Here is a 20768-nt window from a genome sequence, read left to right as displayed (position 1 = left end):
GCAATCAGACTGAGAAGAAGACGCTGCTACCTGTGAGGAGATAATAGTGGTGGTCATCTTCTCTGATATCATCATGGTGGGAGGAATGTCTCCAACTTTGGGCTCCTGCACTGTGGCTTGTACTTCCGTCTTCAACGTCAACTCCTGTGTCTTCAAGTAGGCTTCGTATTCATCTAACGGCAAACATGAATTCCGATCTTGGTTCATTTGAATAAAGACTTTCGGTCTGCGTTCCACATACCTTCCTCAAGCAGGTTGGTGGTGGCCGATACTTCTCCAAGCTGGTTCTTGGCAAAGATGGAATATTCTCCAGCATCGTCGGCAAAAGTCATGGAGATCTCCAATCGGCACTCGCCGGTCTCCTTCTTGTAGGCAACTTTGTATCTAACGGATGACAAAGGACATGGTTGTAGGTTGCTGGACTCCAGTGAACCATAGTGTCATGGCCGCCACTCCACACCGTAAAGAATAAAGACATGGCCAACCTGTAACCGGTCGTGAGCGGGATGCCGTTCTTCTTCCATATAATGTGTGGTTTGGGGCTTCCTCCCACTTGGCATTCAAAGATAACGCTTCCTCCCTCCACCAGCTTCTGGGAGCCGGGAGTGCTGACAAAGAACGGGGCGGCGACAGCGGAGGACTCGGACTCAACTCCGCTCACTTGGGACATGGTTTCTTCTTCAGTTACTCTGCAAAAAGATTCCATTTCACGTCAGCGGGAAGTCCAAACTCCTGAAAATGTTCTGATGATCAACTCACAGTTTGTCTTCACGTTCCTCAGCGACCTCCTCTCTGCTCTCGATGTCTTCAGACACTGAAAGCCAAAGTCTCTGTGAGAACTGACCAGAACTTCAATGCTTTTACTATTTTATACACTGTAGAGCATTGGTCTCAAACACGCGGCCCGCGGGCCGAATGTGGCGCGCAGGACACTACTTTGAGGCCCCCGCCTTGATATGAAAGTTTAATGTTAGTTTGATATGGATGCTGTATGGTATCATGTACCCAGAAAAAAATTATTACATTTGATTCATGTTCGGCGGCACGGTGGTCTAGGGGTTAGCGCACAGACCTCACAGCTAGGAGACCAGGGTTCAATCCCACCCTCGGGCATCTCTGTGTGGAGTTTGCATGTTCTCCCCGTGCATGCGTGGGTTTTCTCCGGGTACTCCGGTTTCCTCCCACATTCCAAAAACATGCTAGGTTAATTGGCGACTCCAAATTGTCCATAGGTATGAATGTGAGTGTGAATGGTTGTTTGTCTATGTGTGCCCTGTGATTGGCTGGCGACCACCAGTCCAGGGTGTACCCCGCCTCTCGCTCGAAGACAGCTGGGATAGGCTCCAGCACCCCCCGCGACCCTCGTGAGGAAAAGCGGTAGAAAATGAATGAATGAATGATTAATGTTCATGTTAAAGGTTAAATAACTTAATAGTTATCCTCCCTATCCGTGTGGAAGTGGTAAGTTTTGGGCGATTTAAGTTGAAAGGAAATAACTCGAAGGCTACCGTTGTGGTTGCTAGCTCTCTAGTTTGCGAGTTAGCATGTGTCTCAAGACCCTGCAGTTGCGCAATATGTTGTAAATAAAAAGAGTATAAATGTGACTATAGTCGTGTTTTGTCATGTGTAATAATATGCTCTAATAATGCTTTGTTCATTTTAATCTGAAAAAAATAATTTGTCTACCCAGCAACTATATGTGCTTTCTTAAGTTTTTATTATTTGCTGTTTTATTATTATTATTATTATATTTATTTATTTATTACTGATTGATTGATTTTCTTTATTCTTGATTTTGTTTATTTATTTTTCATCTTATTTTGTGTAGAAAAATAAAAAGTAAGATATTTGAGTACATTGGAATGTTTTATCTGAGCTTTTATTGTAGATTTTTTTTTGTTGTTTTTTGTTTTTAATAAATGCGTTTTTTTTTTTTTTGGAAAACCTGACGCGGCCCAGTCTCACCCAGACCCGAGCTCCAGTGACCCCAAAGTAAATTGAGTTTGAGACCCCTGCTGTAGAGTGTTTATACTAGATGTATTTTACTATCTTGTCCTGAGGAACAGGAACCGGACTAGACCTCGTCTCAACTGACCCTGGACAAGAAGGTAGCAGGAAGTGCTGATGGTTCCGGCTTCGTTAGTGGCGGTGCAAGTGAATCGCCCGCTGTCCTCGGCAAAGGCCTCGCGGATCATCAAGCGGGCAAATCCGTCGTGGTAGGTGATTTGGAAATCGATGGAGCTCTCGATCTTGTAGTCCTCTCGGAACCACAGGATGACAGGGAGGGGCTGACCGCCGATCTGGCACTCCAGGGTCACCGACTCGCCTTCGGTTACATTTGTGTTCTTCAGATGCTGGAAAGCAAATCTTTCCATTAGTTTGGATTCCATTGATGGAGGTCGGAGGTCACGCAACCGTTTGACTCACGGAAAGCAAAGTGGGCGGGACCACGCTGTTGCCGTACGGAGTTGCAGCCTCTTCCTCCACCACCTAGACAGACGTAGCATAGATAGCATAGATACATCAAAGTGTTGCCGGTCATACAACAACAGTAATTAGAAGAGGGGGGGGGGGCGGGGGGTCCCAGGAAACAATTGAAATGGATAGTGGACTTTCTGGTCCCGGTATCAGGGTCCAGTTCTAACTAAGATGAGTTTTGAGTTGACTTCTAAATTGGGGGAGGGTGTCTGAGTGGGGGAGGAGTGGTAAGTAAGTGTTCTCCTGGGTTGAGGTTTAGGAGGTCTTCAAGATATATTGCCTAACAAGGACATAAAAACGCTGACCAATATAAAGTTCTAGCACGGAACCCTAAGGTATGCCATGACTGACTATCTTGAATAATAATAATAATTATTATTATTATAATAGGCCTAGGGCTGCACAGTGATCGAGTGGTTAGCGTGCAGGCCTCACAGCTAGGAGACCCGGGTTCAATTCCACCCTCGGCTATCTCTGTGTGGAGTTTGCATGTTCACCCCTCCCACCCTCCCTCCCTCGTGAGGATACGCGGTAGAAAATGAATGAATGAATGACTTCTCCTCCTGTTTTGTGTGGAAGTGGTAACTTTTTGGCTTCTTATTTTGTTGTCTTTCCCCACCCTCGGCCATCTCTGTGTGGAGTTTGCATGTTCACCCCCCCCCCTCCCTCGTGAGGATAAGCGGTAGAAAATGAATGAATGAATGACTTCTCCTCCTGGTTTGTGTGGAAGTGGTAACTTTTTGGCTTCTTATTTTGTTGTCTTTCCCCACCCTCGGCCATCTCTGTGTGGAGTTTGCATGTTCTCCCCGTGCATGCGTGGGTTTTCTCCGGGTACTCCGGTTTCCTCCCACATTCCAAAAACATGCTAGGTTAATTAGCGACTCCAAATTGTCCATAGGTATGAATGTGAGTGTAAGGATTTTCAATTCTGTTCTAGGTTTTTGTACTAAGCGGTTTGGGAAGCGACTCGGGATGGGATCCGGTAGGCGAGTTTGAGGACAGTCGACTAAGGTCCATGTCAAGAAGAAGTCCACAGTGTTGTTGATTAGCATAATCTACACAAAGAAAACCTCATGCGGTTACCAAGATCGGTCTACTCTGGACCATTACGCAGACCAACAAAAAAAGATTTTTTTTTGTGGGGGACCGAAAGCTCTTTCTGGTGGAACGGCGGTCTGACCTGAGACGTCGTGGAGTCATCACGAAGAACGTCTTGAGCGGTTGTCCAGCCGGTCTCCACCTGTGACCTCAACTTTGCCTCGAAAGCCCAAACGTCGCCCTGCCCTGGACCACCCTCATCATGCACAGGTTCACAGACACGTGCCAGATCTACGGCGGCCACCACTGTGGCCACCGCCCCGGACCTTTTCCCTCCCCCGGCCTGGAGACAAACCAGCAGGACAGTTCAGAATCTCAGGACCGAATCAGGCAGTTGCTACTGCGGTTCCACAAAGGAATCCATCACGGTCTGGAGTAGACTTAAGAGACGTTTGAATTTATTCTGTAAAACTGGACACCCACACCTGCCTGCTTCTGTCCGTATCCAAAAACTGAACAAACATGTTAGTGTGGACGGACCCCACTGGGGCATTTTTACACCGAGAGCAAAACATCAGCATGGGAACGTTTGCTATGGCGACTAAAAAGACGATGAAGAACATCCCACAAACAGTTGTCATGGTTACCACACCTTCTGTTAGTCTCCCAAAAACCACCAACAAGTCAGACCCCAAGAAATCTGGGTCAGGGTCTGTGGTGCCCTCACCTGTGTGATGCCGATGACCTGCCTCGACTCCTCCATCAGCGTAGCGCTGCTGCTGAAGCCGACCTCGCTCACGTAGCCCGTTTGCTTCCAGGGGGGCAGGACATCCGAACCGGAACCGATCTGCTTGTGTGCGCTGATCGGGGACATGATGGGCCTGAAGCGGGGACGTGAGGTGAGAACCGCGGTCCCTAATGACTCGTGTAAATCCATCTACCTACCTGACTGGTGTGGACGTCGGCGCCTTCACGTGTCTCACAGGCGACGGCGACTGCTGCCGCGCTCCGGTCACCTTCGTGACCAACGACGACTGGGTCGGCGACATGGATGCAGGTTTGGGGGCAACTCTGGGTGGGGTTTTGTGCATCAGCTCGGCACCTTCCATCTGCATCTCCATCATGGCTGTGGTCTGAAAACTGGCCTCTGTCCTCTGATGAAGAAGAACATGAGGGATGAACTTGCTGAACGTTTCAACGAGACAAAAACTGAAGCGTTCGGATAACCAGACTGGAGTTCCATCAGTTTTTGTACCTTCTCCACTCTGGTCTGATGTGTCTGTGAGCTGGAAACCACCGTCTTGGTTTTCTTGGCCGGCACAGCCTCCTCACCTGAATGTCCACAAAATGTCCTCAAGTTAGTTGGCGGAATTTCCTCAAGCCAAGGAACTTTCTGGTCCCGGTATCAGGGTCCAGTTCTAACTATATGCTTTAGCAAAAAGATGAGTTGATTTCTACATTGGGGGAGAGTGTCTGAGTGGGGGAGGAGTGGTAAGTAAGTGTTCTCCTGGGTTGAGGTTTAGGAGGTCTTCAAGATATATTGCCTAACAAGGACAAAAAAACGCTGACCAATATAAAGTTCTAGCACGGAACCCTAAGGTATGCCATGACTGACTATCTTGAATAATAATAATAATTAATAATATAATAGGCCTAGGGCTGCACAGTGGTCAAGTGGTTATTGCACAGGCCTCACAGCTAGGAGACCCACATTCAATTCCACCCTCTGCCATCTCTGTGTGGAGTTTGCATGTTCACCCCCCCCTCGTGAGGATAAGCGGTAGAAAATGAATGAATGAATAATAGGCCTAGGGCTGCACGGTGGAAGAGTGGTTAGTGCGCAGGCCTCACAGCTAGGAGACCCACGTTCAATTCCACCTTCTGCCAGCTCTGTGTGGAGTTTACATGTTCACCCCCTCCCCCTTGTGAGGATAAGCGGTAGAAAATGAATGAATGAATAATAGGCCTAGGGCTGCACGGTGGACGAGTGGTTAGCGCACAGGCCTCACAGCTAGGAGACCCACGTTCAATTCCACCCTCTGCCATCTCTGTGTGGAGTTTGCATGTTCACCCGCCCCCTTGTGAGGATAAGCGGTAGAAAATGAATAAATGAATGAGTTCTCCTCCTGTTTTGTGTGGAAGTGGTAACTTTTTGGCTTCTTATTTTGTCTTTCCCCACCCTCGGCCATCTCTGTGTGGAGTTTGCATGTTGAGGACAGTTGACTTCTACTCCCTCCATGGATTTGTGATGGACTTACGTGATGGACCGTACATTCAAAAATTAGCATTAGCATACTTGTATTTGAAAAGAGACAACACGTTGCAGACACTCACCCTGAACCAGCAGCTCTGCAGACGACGTGGCTCGACCGCTGCTGTTGCTGGCGGTCACAGAATAGGTCCCGGAATCCTCTGGGAAAACCTCAGCAATCATCAGACTGTACTGGTCTCCTTCCTGGAGGATCTGGAAGTCAGCCGAGCTCTGGATCTCAGCTCCTTCCCGATAGAACTTGACCGTCGGTGCCGGGATGCCAGTGACTCGGACGTTGAGTCTCACTTGACTGCCTTGTCTCACGGTGGAGCTCTGAAGTCTCTGAAGGAAACTCGGAGGTGCCGTCTCCGCTGGACATGATGAAGAAAAATCAAAGTTCAAGCACAGAAGATAAAGAGACTTTTCTGTGTCACAAGTTTGACTACCCGAGGAGCTAAAGACCACCAGTTCCGAAAGTCCGCAGAGGTCACACGTCCGGTTGGGTTCTCACCTGTGACAAGAAGTTCGGCGGTGCTGGTGGCTTGTCCGGCTCCATTGGTAGCTCGTACAGAAAATCTTCCGCTGTGCGCGGCGGTCACGGCGGGGATCTTCAGAACAGCGTGGCCGTCGCTGAACGAGATCTGAACGCCGGGTAAAGCGGCAGCGGAAAGAACCTGGCCATCACGGAACCAGCTCACCTCAGGAACTGGGCAACCTGGAAGGGGAGACGGGATCTGAAATGCTCTTCTTCTGCTTCCCCAGAGAACGAGAGCAGGCCATTTTGAAAGGAACACACCGGTACGGCGTTCTTACCATTAACTTGAGCCTGGAACGTGGCGGCACTACCCTCAAGTGCCACGACGCTCTGAAGCGGCTGCGTGAATGTTGGCGCCTGTGTCGACATGTTACTCGGCAGCCTGCAGGGAAACGCAACTCGTATCATTTGACGATAATAGTTTGTCCTTGAACTTAAATAAAACTAAAATCATCAACAGCAGAAAGGACTCCCACCAGCAAATAGAAATAGACGATGTAGACATGAAAGAGTGAAGGAAAATACATTTCTAGGGATCACAATAGATGAAAATATGAGCTGGAAACCTCATATTACAAATATACAACATAAGGCGACCAGAAATATTTCATTCATTCATTCATTCATTTTCTACCGCTTTTTCTTCACGAGGGTCGCGGGGGGTGCTGGAGCCTATCCCAGCTGTCTTCGGGCGAGAGGCGGGGTACACCCTGGACTGGTCGCCAGCCAATCACAGGGCACATATAGACAAACAACCATTCACACTCGCATTCATACCTATGGACAATTTGGAGTGGCTAATTAACCTAGCATGTTTTTGGAATGTGGGAGGAAACCGGAGTACCCGGAGAAAACCCACGCATGCACGGGGAGAACATGCAAACTCCACACAGAGATGGCCGAGGGCGGGAACCGAACCCTGGTCTCCTAGCTGTGAGGTCTGCGCACTAACCACCAGACCGCAGAAATATTTCAATATTGCACAAATCAAAATTTGTTCTCAATCAGAAATCACTGAAATATCAATTAAATATGGGCTAATAACTATAAAAGCAATCTTCACTCATTCGCTAAATGTACTGCAAAAAAAGGCCAGTAAGGATAATTCATAATGCCGCCTACAGAGAACATACTAACTCAGGGGTGGGCAAACTTTTTGACTCGCGGGCCGCATTGATTTAACAAAATTGACAGGGGGGGGGGGCAGACTATATAGTATTTTACATGCAACAGTCCTATTTTTACGCATATTTTACATGTAAAAGTGTCACGCAATCTGCTATATGTGCACTTTGAAATCATTTATTTGATGTAAAGTGTGTTGGAAATTAAATGTATTATTATTTTTATTATTATTATTATTGTCTTTATTATTACTATTTTATATATGTATATATATTATTATATTAGATTTGTTATTATTAGTTATAGTAATGTTATTATCATTATAATATTATTATTATTGTTAATAATGATAACAATAATAATATTACGACTATTATTATATTAATATTATTAACAACAATATGAATATAATAATAGTAATATTATTATTATTATTATTATTATTAACAACATTCTTATTATTATTATTATTATTGTCATTATTTTTATTTTTATTTTTGTGCTTGTGTTACTTTTTCCAGGAGCATTTTGTAAACAACAGACCACATCAAATAACGAAATTGATAAAGCAGCTACCTCAACCATCAAAAGGTTGGCCCAAGCCACAATGCCAGGTTATGTGTTGACTTTAAATCAAATACTTTGGAAAAAACATATTGAATATTGGCCATATTGAAACACTTGGCGGGCCGCATGTGGCCCCCGGGCCGTAGTTTGCCCACCCCTGTACTAACTCCTTATTTCTAAAATCACAAATACTTCAACTTGCTGATATAGTTCATCTTCAAACAGCTAAAATAATGCATAAGGCTAAAAATAAGCAATTAGCTAAAAATGTCATCCGATACTTCTCTACAAGAGAGGAGAAATATGATCTCAGGGAAGAAGTACATTTGAAACACTTCTATGCTAGGACTACGTTATGCTAGCCATAGCATTTCAGTATGTGGAATCAAACTATGGAATGGATTGAGTAAGGGAATCAAACAATGCACAACGATGAGCCAATTCAAGAAACAATACAAGCAGTTGATGTTTGCTAAAAAACACACTATGTCATTGGATGGTCATATCACCTAGTACTTTGGTACGTGACAAAAAATAAAAAAAATTAAAAATATATTTTTTTAATTTTGAAAATTTTAACATTTTTTTTAAACAAAATTTAAAAAAATAAAAAATTAATAAAAATAAAAATTAATTTAAAAAATAATACACAACGATGAGCCAATTCAAGAAACAATACAAGCAAACCATGTTGCAAAAAAAACAAACCATGAAACTATATTAGGAAAGCAGGAAGTGAACAAATGTAACAGTTAGTGATTGTAAAAGTACCAGATGGAGGGGTAGGATTTAATAAGCTTTGCTTCTTCCTACTCCTTTTGGACATGTGGAACTGGGAACTGATTATGGGATGCACTCAATTGTAATCTGATGCATGTTCAAATGAAATTAAACCATTACCATTACCATTACCACATTGTAGACCAAAACCAAGAGTCTCAAACATGTTTTTTACTACAACATGTGAAATAAAAATGGGGTAAATGTGGGTCAATATGAGTAGTGGGACGGAGAAAGTCAAAGCCATCAGGTTCACAAGTTACAATGAAGAAAGGGGCCAAAGGTGACAGTATGGAGCTATGGTATATTAGCACTTTACAGTACGGAACTATGGTATATCAGCACTTTACAGTACGGAACTATGGTATATTAGCACTTTACAGTACGGAACTATGGTATATTAGCACTTTACAGTACGGAACTATGGTATATTAGAACTTTACAGTACGGAACTATGGTATATTAGCACTTTACAGTACAGAGCTATGGTATATCAGCACTTTACAGTACGGAACTATGGTATATCAGCACTTTACAGTACGGAACTATGGTATATTAGCACTTTACAGTACGGAACTATGGTATATTAGCACTTTACAGTACGGAACTATGGTATATTAGAACTTTACAGTACGGAACTATGGTATATTAGCACTTTACAGTACAGAGCTATGGTATATCAGCACTTTACAGTACGGAACTATGGTATATTAGCACTTTACAGTACGGAGCTATGGTATATCATCACTTTACAGTACGGAGCTATGGTATATCAGCACTTTACAGTACGGAACTATGGTATATTAGCACTTTACAGTACGGAACTATGGTATATCAGCACTTTACAGTACGGAACTATGGTATATTAGCACTTTACAGTACGGAGCTATGGTATATTAGCACTTTACAGTACGGAACTATGGTATATCAGCACTTTACAGTACGGAACTATGGTATATTAGCACTTTACAGTACGGAACTATGGTATATTAGCACTTTACAGTACGGAGCTATGGTATATCATCACTTTACAGTACGGAACTATGGTATATTAGCACTTTACAGTACGGAACTATGGTATATTAGCACTTTACAGTACGGAACTATGGTATATTAGCACTTTACAGTACGGAACTATGGTATATCAGCACTTTACAGTACGGAACTATGGTATATTAGCACTTTACAGTACGGAGCTATGGTATATTAGCACTTTACAGTATGGCTATTGTTTATTTGTATTCCTTATTGATAATTTCTTGGCTATTTATTATTTGTTATTGATAATGACTTGGCTATTGTTTATTATTTCTATTTGTTATTGATAATGACTTGGCTATTGTTTATTATTTGTATTCGTTATTGATAATGACTTGGCTATTGTTTATTTGTATTCCTTATTGATAATTTCTTGGCTATTTATTATTTGTATTTGTTATTGATAATGACTTGGCTATTGTTTATTATTTGTATTTGTTATTGATAATGACTTGGCTATTGTTTATTATTTGTATTAATTATTGATAATGACTTGGCTATAGTTTATTATCAGAAGGTATTAGCAATGAGTAGTTATTGGTAGTTATGAGTAATGAGTAGGATGATTGTTTTTAGCAAAGAAATGAGTAGTTGATTTGCTGGAGTTGCATATGGAAAAGTGTTTTTGGAGGCCGAGGGAGAGGACAGGTGAAAAGAGGCTGCTATAAATAGTCGGGGGTGGGGCTTGTTGGGGCTGTGATGGACAGCGACAGCTGGAGGCGGAGAAAGAAGATTTGAGAAAGCGGAGCAACCGATTGAAAACATCCATGAAATGTTTTAAAGATGGGAATCCCTTTTAATTCCAAATATCTTTGTTACCCCCCTGACCCCCCCACCCCGATCCCCCCAACCCCCACACACATTCTTGTTGTTGAGATTCCACGTTGCTTGATGCTCTGATTGCTTTTGAAATTATAATTTTATATTTGTGGACATTTTCATTTCCTGCAAAAAAAAGTTCACGACATTCATTCATTGGTTCATCAGCAATAACGCTCACTTTAGGCTCCGCCCCCCCCAGGGCTTCTGGAAGGTTCAGGTTCAGCAGAAAAGCCCAGAAGTTACAAAAATAAAAGTCGGCCATCTTGAATAAGTTTGCGTCACTCAGCTGACTGGTGCACATTGCTGCTAAAAATAGCCCCCGCCCCCCCCCGCAGTGTGACTGACAGCCCCATGTGGCACATAGCGACGGTCAAGTGACCATTCCCTTAAAAAGCCATCCCACCCCAACTGAGCCCCCCCACAAACCCACTTGCCGGGCTATTTTGGGTTTTTGTCAACGTGCACATTGGTGTGTGCACGCCGAGCCCCAAATGCCCAAAACCTCCCGTATTTCTCATCAAGTTGGGACGGGGTGGGTACTCACGTGAAAGGCCGCCTGGCGGTGTTGGGACGGAGCCCCCGATGAAGCAAAGGCACTTCCTTATCCTCTATGTTTGTCCACACAGACCCCCAAGGAAGCCCCCCCAACTAACAAAACTACACCCCGTGTAGTTCTGTCTTCCCTCCAGCCAAGGTGAGGCTGGGAATGCTCCAACAGCTCAGGGGGGGCCACACGGGGTGCCACCTTCTTATACTGGGGGGGGGCTACATAATCACTCCCCTGGAGACACCTCATTGGCTGCTCGAACAGGCGCAAGGCATCATGGGATACGGCTGTCATTTATGCAACCCCCCCCCCCCTCCTTCATGCCAACCAACCTATACCTAACCCCCCTGCACACACACACACACACACACACACACAAAACTTGACCAATGGATGGACTTGATCACGCTGTGAGACAAACACAAACAGGAAGTGGGGAGAAAAGGAGGCGTGGCTAAAGCACAACCGACCAAAGGAGGGAGTGCCTGTGACTGTCAATCACACCCCCGTCACGTAGCCCCTCCCCTTGTTATAACACAACAACCCTTCCATCATGTCCTCCTCTCTCTGTCCGTCTCTGGCCGTCCCTGCCACCGTGAGCCCCCACCGTGCTGGCACCATGAGCCCCCACCATGCTGCCACCACGAGCCCCCACCGTGGTGCCACCGTGCTACAATCATGAGCCCTCACCATGCTGCCACGGTGAGCCCCCACCATGCTGCCACCATGCTGCCACCGTGAGCCCCACCGTGCTGGCACCATGAGCCCCCACCATGCTGCCACTGCGAGACCCCACCATGCTGCCACTGTGAGCCCCCACCATGCTGCCACTGTGCTGCCACCGTGAGCCCCCACTATGCTGCCACCGTGAGCCCCCACAATGCTGCCACCATGAGCCCCCATCATGCTGCCACCGCAAGCCCCCACCTTGAGCCCCCACCATTCTGTCACCGTGAGCCCCACCGTGCTGGCACCATGAGCCCCCACCATGCTGCCACTGCGAGCCCCCACCATGCTGCCACTGTACTACCATCATGAGCCCCCACCATGCTGCCACGGTGAGCCCCCAACATGCTGTCACCGTGAGCCCCCAACATGCTGTCACCGTGAGCCCCACCGTGCTGGCACCATGAGCCCCCACCATGCTGCCACTGCGAGCCCCCACCATGCTGCCACTGCGAGCCCCCACCATGCTGCCACTGTGCTACCATCATGAGCCCCCACCATGCTGCCACCGTGAGCCCCCACTATGCTGCCACCGTGAGCCCCCACAGTGCTGCCACCATGAGCCCCCACCATGCTGTCACCATGAGCCACCACCATACTGTCACCGTGAGCCCCCACCATGCTGCCACCGTGAGCCCCCACCGTGGTGCCACCGTGCTACCATCATGAGCCCCCACCATGCTGCCACCGTGAGCCCCCGCCATCCTGCCACCATGGGCCCCCACCATGCTGCCACCGTGAGCACCCACCGTGATGCCACCCTGAGCCCCCAACATGCTGCCACCATGAGCCCCCACCATGAGCCCCCACCATGAGCCCCCACCATGAGCCCCCACCATGCTTGCCAAGTTCTCCCAATGACAGATGAGGCCAGGTTATGCCGTACAGGATGACCCTGAAGGCCAGTGGAGAAGCCCTGGTGATGTTTGTGTGAATATGATATGTACATTTTGAACAATATTGAATATAAAGCGTTTTTATATTCATAATTTTTAGTCTATATATGTTCCATTCATCACACCCTGCAAACAAAAGCCACAACAAATGTTTCATGCAAGGAAATCAATGAGTCAACATGGAGCTATACGTATCTGGAGGTCCTCAGGAGCGCTTGGGAGTGTGACCAATCACAGCGTCAATCGAGTCGGAAGCAGGAAGTCCGTGGAAAAACTGCAGAAAGAAGACCAGACTACATGTTTAGCTGCTCTATAGGAGTCCACAACTCACAATACAAAGGCCCCAAAGTCAGCTTCATACAGTAGGTCCCCCTTTAAGAATTGCTAGCGTGCACAATGCTTCTTGGGTAATGTAGTGTGAAGCAAGTCCACTACGTCATGTGTAGCACCACCCGCTGGTAAAATGTTAGCATTGGCGTTAACATGACAAAACACAAATATCTTACTTTTTATTTTTCTACACAAAATAAGATGAAAAATAAATAAACAAATCAAGAATAAAGAAAATCTATCAATCAGTAATAAATAAATAAATAAATATAATAATAATAATAATAAAACGGCAAATAATAAAAACTTAATAAACCACATATAGTTGCTGGGTAGACAAATGATTTTTTTCCGATTAAAATGAACAAAGCATTATTCATTTATATCACATTTATACTTTTTTTTTTTTACAACATATTGCGCAACCGCAGGGTCTAGCGACACATGCTAACTCGCAAACTAGAGAGCTAGCGACCTCAACGGTAGCCTTCGAGTTATTTCCTTTCAACTTGAATAGCCAAAAACTTACCACTTCCACACGGATAGGGAGGATAACTATTAACAGTTATTTAACCTTTAACATGAACATGAATCAAACGTAATATTTTTTTCTGGGTACATGATACCATACAGCATCCATATCAAACTTTAACATTAAACTTTCATATCAAGGCGGGGGCCTCAAACTAGTGTCCTGCGGGCCATATTTAAACTTTAACTTTCAACTTAAATAGCCAAAAACTTACCACTTCCACACGGATAGGGAGGATAACTATTAACAGTTATTTAACCTTTAACATGAACATGAATCGTTCATTCATTCATTTTCTACCGCTTTTCCTCACGAGGGTCGCGGGGGGTGCTGGAGCCTATTCCAGCTGTCTTCGGGCGTAAGGCGGGGTACACCCTGGACTGGTGGCCAGCCAATCACAGGGCACATATAGACAAACAACCATTCACACTCACATTCATACCTATGGACAATTTGGAGTCGCCAATTAACCTAGCATGTTTTTGGAATGTGGGAGGAAACCGGAGTACCCGGAGAAAACCCACGCATGCACGGGGAGAACATGCAAACTCCACACAGAGATGGCCGAGGGTGGGGAAAGACAACAAAATAAGAAGCCAAAAAGTTACCACTTCCACACAAAACAGGAGGAGAAGTCATTCATTCATTCATTTTCTACCGCTTATCCTCACGAGGGGGGGGGGGGGTGGTGAACATGCAAACTCCACACAGAGATGGCCGAGGGTGGAATTGAACCCGGGTCTCCTCGCTGTGAGGCCTGCACGCTAACCACTCGATCACTGTGCAGCCCTAGGCCTATTATAATAATAATAATTATTATTATTATTCAAGATAGTCAGTCATGGCATCCCTTAGGGTTCCGTGCTAGAACCTTATATTGGTCAGCGTTTTTATGTCCTTGTTAGGCAATATATCTTGAAGACCTCCTAAACCTCAACGCAGGAGAACACTTACTTACTTTTGCACAAATTTTGCTTTGTGCAATACTGAAATATTTCTGGTCACTTACTTACACTTAACATTAAACTTTCATATCAAACTAGTGTCCTGCGGGCCGCGTGTTTGAGACCCCTGGTCTAGTCCCATTTGGGGTCAGGTGTCCCAGCCTGTGGAGGTTGTGATGTCTACATCTAGTCTGAGCGGAAGCCTTGCGGCCTGACAGTAGCGTGACAGCAGGCTGTTTGGAAGCAGAACCAATTTAAAGACAAAGAGAACATTTCTGTTGAACCGCATTCCAGAAAAGACATTTTTTTTAATTTAATGTTTCTTTGACATGCCCTCCAGCCATTTTGTCTCCTAAATCATTCAATCATCTCCTTGCTGATGTCAGCTGTCATTCTTGGAGCCAACAACGTGGCATTCCGACTTGATTAATTGTATCACCGATCTTTATTCCATATATAATAAAAGTGGAATCATCTCCAGGCACAGCCCATGTTCTCATGCTCTTCCACATACGGTACATTCCACAAGGTTACACCTGTCGTCTCCCCTCTGGCATCATGGAGCCTTCAAAACGGTAAGCAATGGTAGACATCTGAGGAGCGTTCGTCAAGCATCTCCATGAAATGAGATGTTTGCTAGCGCTGAATGCTTCACTTCAGCCAGACCAGTTTGGTGGCATTCCTTCTTTCAGCTATGATGAGCATCATTTCTCAACGCCAGCACCAGCTGACAACATCTCCATCATCCAGAAGGTAAAAGGAGATGGTATTTGGCTGCACCAGAAAAAAAGGCGTGGGGTCCCGCCGTGGAAGAGCGGACACCGGAAAAGGAGGTGTGGGGTCCCACTGTGGAAGAGCGGACACCGGAAAAGGAGGTGTGGGGTCCCACTGTGGAAGAGCGGACACCGGAAAAGGAGGCGTGGTGTACCGCCGTGGAAGCGCATCCCCCGGAAAAGGAGGCGTGGCGTCCCGCCATGGAAGAGCGGACACCAGAAAAAAAGGCGTGGGGTCCCACTGTGGAAAAGCGGACACCGGAAAAGGAGGCGTGGCGTCCCGCTGTGGAAGAGCGGAGACCAGATAAGGAGGCGTGGTGTACCGCCGTGGAAGAGCGGACACCGGAAAAGGAGGCGTGGCGTCTCACCATGGAAGAGCGGACACCGGAAAAGGAGGCGTGGGGTCCCGCCGTCGAAGAGCGGACACCGGAAAAGGAGGCGTGGGGTCCCGCCGAGGAAGAGCGGACACCAGAAAAAAAGGCGTGGGGTCCCACTGAGGAAAAGCGGACACCGGAAAAGGAGTCGTGGCGTCCCACCATGGAAGAGCGGACACCGGAAAAGGAGGCGTGGGGTCCCACTGAGGAAGAGCAGACACCGTAAAAGGAGGCGTGGGGTCCCGCCGAGGAAAAGCAGACACCAGAAAAGGAGGCGTGGGGTCCCGCCGTCGAAGAGCGGACACCGGAAAAGGAGGCGTGGCGTCCCGCCATGGAAGAGCGGACACCGGAAAAGGAGGCGTGGGGTCCCGCCGTGGAAGAGCGGACTCCGGAAAAGGAGGCATGGCGTCTCACCATGGAAGAGCGGACACCGGAAAAGGAGGCGTGGTGTACCGCCGTGGAAGAGCGGACACCGGAAAAGGAGGCGTGGTGTACCGCCGTGGAAGAGCGGACACCGGAAAAGGAGGCATGGTGTACCGCCGTGGAAGAGCGGACACCGGAAAAGGAGGCGTGGCGTCTCACCATGGAAGAGCGGACCCCGCAAAAGGAGGCGTGGTGTACCGCCGTGGAAGAGCGGACACCGGAAAAGGAGGCGTGGCGTCCCGCCGTGGAAGAGCGGACACCAGATAAGGAGACGTGGCGTCCCGCCATGGAAGAGCGGACACCGGAAAAGGAGGTGTGGGGTCCCGCCGAGGAAAAGCAGACACCAGAAAAGGAGGCGTGGGGTCCCACCGTGGAAGAGCGGACACCGGAAAAGGAGTCTTGAGGTCCTGCCGAGGAAAAGCGGACACCGGAAAAGGAGGCGTGGTGTACCGCCGTGGAAGAGCGGACACCAGAAAAGGAGGCGTGGTGTCCCGCCGTGGAAGAGCGGACACCGGAAAAGGAGGCGTGGCGTCTCACCATGGAAGAGCGGACCCCGCAAAAGGAGGCGTGGTGTACCGCGGTGGAAGAGTGGACACCGGAAAAGGAGGTGTGGGGTCCCGCCGAGGAAAAGCAGACACCAGAAAAGGAGGCGTGGGGTCCCACCATGGAAGAGCGGACACCGGAAAAGGAGGCGTGGCGTCCCGCCGTGGAAGAGCAGACACCAGAAAAGGAGGCATGGCGTCTCACCATGGAAGAGCGGACACCGGAAAAGGAGGCGTGGTGTACCGCCGTGGAAGAGCGGACACCAGAAAAGGAGGCGTGGTGTACCGCCGTGGAAGAGCGGACACCGGAAAAGGAGGTGTGGCGTCCCGCCGTGGAAGAGCGGACACCGGAAAAGGAGGCGTGGGGTCCCGCCGTGGAAGAGCGGACACCAGAAAAGGAGGCGTGGTGTACCGCCGAGGAAAAGCGGACACCGGAAAAGGAGGCGTGGCGTCCCGCCATGGAAGAGCGGACACCGGAAAAGGAGGTGTGGCGTCCCGCCGTGGAAGAGCGGACACCGGAAAAGGAGTCGTGGGGTCCTGCCGAGGAAAAGCGGACACCAGAAAAGGAGGTGTGGCGTCCCGCCGTAGAAGAGCGGACACCGGAAAAGGAGGCGTGGTGTCTCACCATGGAAGAGCGAACACCGGAAAAGGAGGCGTGGCGTCCCGCCGTGGAAGAGCGGACAACATGTGACCTGCTGTCTAGTCCAGGCCAACGCCAGCCACGTGCTCTACAAGAACACGCTGGTCAATGCCTTAGGGGTCCCTGAACCGTTCCTGATGTCCCACTGTGCATCCATTCCCCTTTTTGGGAAAGATTATCCATAACTAAAGTGAAAAGCACATAAGACACGAGTCACCAGGAAGGATGAAGAGATGCTATGAATCCTTTTCCTTACTTTGAGGGTCTCGCCCCATTTGGGTCAGGTGTCCAAGCCTGAGGAGGTTGTGATCTACATCTAGTCTCAGCTGAAGCAAAAACGATTTAAACCAAGACATTTCTGTTGAACCACATTCCAGAAAATTTAATGAGATGTTTCTTTGACATGTCATCCAGCTGTCTGGTCTCAAAACCTTCAATCATCTCCTTGCTGATGTCAGCCGTCGTTCTCGGAGCCAACAATGTGGCATTCCGATGCTTAATTGCATATATACGTATATTCCATATATAATTATAGTGGTTGCATCTCCAGGGACGGCCCATGTTCTCATGCCCTCCCACATACGGTACATTCCGAAACCTTCAAAATCTGTAAACGATGGTAGACATCTGAGGAGCGTTCGTCAAGCGTCTCCACCGGCTCCTTGAAGGTGAAGATGAAATGAGATGTTTGCTAGCGCTGGAATGCCGCACATCAGCCAGACCAGTTTGGCGGCATTCCTTCTTTCACAATTTCTCTTCATTTCAGCTATGATGAGCATCATTTCTTCACGCCAGCGCCAGGTGACAACATCTCCATCATCCAGAAGGTAAGATGAAGATCGTATTTGGCTGCTTTTGCAATGTCCACAAAGTGTTTCCTGGGGTGACTTTTTCAAAAAAACAGTGAGGTCTGGTTTGAACTTTTCTCCATCCAACAAATGATCCTGTTCCAACACCTCCAACCAAGGTGGAGACATCATGAAGGACTTGGATGGATTGGACTGAACACTGGATGAAAGCCTTGAGATAATTGTATCCAATTCAGTTGGATTTATGACTTATTGTCTGACCGCCATTCTGGCTCTCGGCCTTTGGGATAGGCTCCAGCATAGCCGCAACCTTCGTAAGAATAAGCGGCATAGAAAACGATGATGATGGAGACGGTGAGACTTGGGACACACGGTAGCAGCGGCTTGGTGTCGGAGGTGGGAATGAGAACGGGAATGAGAGAGTTTTGGGTTTTCAGGTTGAACCGGCAAAGTATGCTCTCCGAATTTCATCCACACGGAAACGGCGTTCCGGCCGCCCTGCCACGGTGAGTTTTTTGTGTGGAAAATTCTGGCAAAAGCAAACCACAACCGACATTCTCCTGATACAGTAAACCTCGGATATATCGGATTCAATTGTTCCCACTGGTTTTGTCCGATATAAGCAAAATCCGTTATATGCATATACCGGAAAATGTCCGTATCGGATTTATATCCGGTATATGCGTAAATGGGATTTTATCCGTTATAAAAAGACACTTCCTTGACTATGTTTCCAATGTACCTGGACGCGCAGGCAACGCTGCAAATGACGTCGTATAGCGAATAGTCACGATTCGGCGAATCGGAGCTATATGCGAGGGAAATTTCATGGAAATGCATTGGAACGGGACTGGAGATTTTGTCCGAAATAGGCGAAATCCGTTATAAAAAATCCGATATATGCAATGAATTTTTATTGGAAATGCATTACAGAAAAATCGGTTCTTTTTTATCTGTCCGTTGTGAGCCAATTTCCGATATATCCGAGTCCGATATATCCGAGGTTTACTGTATTTTCTTTCTTCTGTTCTCCAAAACTAAATCCAAAATTCTGCATGGACTTCATTCGCATGCGTTGTTTCTTCTTCGATAGATTTGGTGTCACGTGGCGTCTGTTTATAGCACCACACATCAGTATGGCTCCGTATATTTTCACCCGCTGAACAATTCCTGTCTGGGTGAGACTACTTACTGATCCGATTTTGTTTTTAAACCTCCCACAAATACATTTGTGAGAGAAGCGTTGGTTTGTAGACGGGGACTTTGTCTGGACATGATATTGATTAGCATTGATTAGCATCAGGTGCAGGAATAGTCGGGATCTTAGCATTGATTAGCATCAGGTGCAGGAATAGTCGGGATCTAGTCATGGAGTCTGATTGGAGAACTTGGCTGTATAACCCGGGGATGGAAGTGGACGGAGAAGAGGGCGACTGATAGCAATAGCATCTTCACTTGCTAATGCTAGGGCAACTTTAAAGGGGACCTATTATGCTAATTTCCCCACCCTTTGTACTGAGTTGTGGACTCCTATAGAGCAGCTACACACCATAACCCGCACACAGAAAACACTCACAAGAACTCCCGAGGACTCCGGGACAGCTGCCGAACCCCTTTTTTTTTCTGATGACTTACATAAAATAAACACAGTTAGGACACTGATAGACTCTTCGCGGGGGTGCTGGAGCCTATCCCAGCTGTCTTCGGGCGAGAGGCGGGGTACACCCTGGACTGGTGGCACATATAGACAAACAACCATTCACACTCACATTCATACCTATGGACAATTTGGAGTCGCCAATTAACCTAGCATGTTTTTGGAATGTGGAACCGGAGAACCCGGAGAAAACCCACGCATGCACGGGGATAACATGCAAACTCCACACAGAGATGGCCGAGGGTGGAATTGAACCCTGGTCTCCTAGCTGTGAGGTCTGCGCGCTAACCACTAGACCGCCGTGCCGCCCCAGTCCAGCTTCATATTGTACACAAAACAATCCTGTGTAAAGTACCGCTGACAGATGAGCATATTTTTCTCTTGCTGGCCGAGAAACTCAGCAACTCCAACCGCTTCTGCCTGATGCTTGCCTGAGCTAAACAAAAGTAGTTTTGCCTCACAAATTTTGAAAACTCTTTCTCCGGAGAAATTGCTCAACTGGGCACGCCCATATAAGTAAGTCGGAGTTGCGTCAGTGGAACTCTGCGTGCAAAGCCATCCAAAACTGCTTTTAGGGCTCACTTCCAAATGCGCAATCCTCATTATCTAACACGTGGTGCGTTTGAAGGCCCCTTACTGTTACCACATCCAAAGCTGAACCACAAGCAGATCCCAAATGGGTCCAACACAGAACCAGGGAAGCACCACAGGAAGAACCAAATCCAAAGAAGAGAATGAAAGCTGAACCTGAACAGACTCGATGTGCTCGTCTGATGTGTTTTGCAGATCTCCGACAGCTGATTGGTTGTCTCCAACATGCTCCTCCTCCTGGTCGTCACGGCTGCCTTCAGCCTTTTGCCAGGTAACCACGCCCAACTTTCAGTCTTCTGAACACACCTCCGAACTGGTCTCCTGTTCTTTAGGTGGGACAGCTCAATCTT

General features: G+C 47.3%; 2 protein-coding genes across 4 annotated transcripts in view; both read right to left on the bottom strand.

The window, feature by feature from the left end:
• The window catches only part of LOC131136273 (titin-like), a 196852-nt gene extending 185433 nt beyond the window's left edge, over window positions 1–11419 (bottom strand). For both annotated transcript variants that reach the window (XM_058082950.1, XM_058082951.1), the window contains exons 1-14: window positions 11179–11419; window positions 6581–6684; window positions 6279–6482; window positions 5851–6138; window positions 4772–4848; window positions 4462–4670; window positions 4244–4397; window positions 3659–3859; window positions 2428–2490; window positions 2096–2354; window positions 760–814; window positions 486–689; window positions 242–384; window positions 31–173 (exon numbers count right to left, since the gene is read on the bottom strand). In XM_058082950.1, the coding sequence (XP_057938933.1) occupies window positions 31–173; window positions 242–384; window positions 486–689; window positions 760–814; window positions 2096–2354; window positions 2428–2490; window positions 3659–3859; window positions 4244–4397; window positions 4462–4670; window positions 4772–4848; window positions 5851–6138; window positions 6279–6482; window positions 6581–6671 (2091 nt within the window). In that variant the 5' untranslated portion in view covers window positions 6672–6684; window positions 11179–11419. The remainder of the gene's footprint in view (window positions 1–30; window positions 174–241; window positions 385–485; window positions 690–759; window positions 815–2095; window positions 2355–2427; window positions 2491–3658; window positions 3860–4243; window positions 4398–4461; window positions 4671–4771; window positions 4849–5850; window positions 6139–6278; window positions 6483–6580; window positions 6685–11178) is intronic.
• Window positions 11420–12756: 1337 nt separating this feature from the next.
• gtdc1 (glycosyltransferase-like domain containing 1) overlaps window positions 12757–20768 on the bottom strand; it is a 29839-nt gene continuing 21827 nt past the window's right edge. For both annotated transcript variants that reach the window (XR_009131718.1, XR_009131719.1), the window contains one exon: window positions 12757–13077. The gene's annotated coding sequence lies outside the window, so the exon portion shown is untranslated. The remainder of the gene's footprint in view (window positions 13078–20768) is intronic.

Source organism: Doryrhamphus excisus, chromosome 9 (genome assembly GCF_030265055.1).
Source record: "Doryrhamphus excisus isolate RoL2022-K1 chromosome 9, RoL_Dexc_1.0, whole genome shotgun sequence".
Taxonomy (NCBI): domain Eukaryota; kingdom Metazoa; phylum Chordata; class Actinopteri; order Syngnathiformes; family Syngnathidae; genus Doryrhamphus; species Doryrhamphus excisus.
This window is presented reverse-complemented; position numbering and strand designations above follow the sequence as displayed.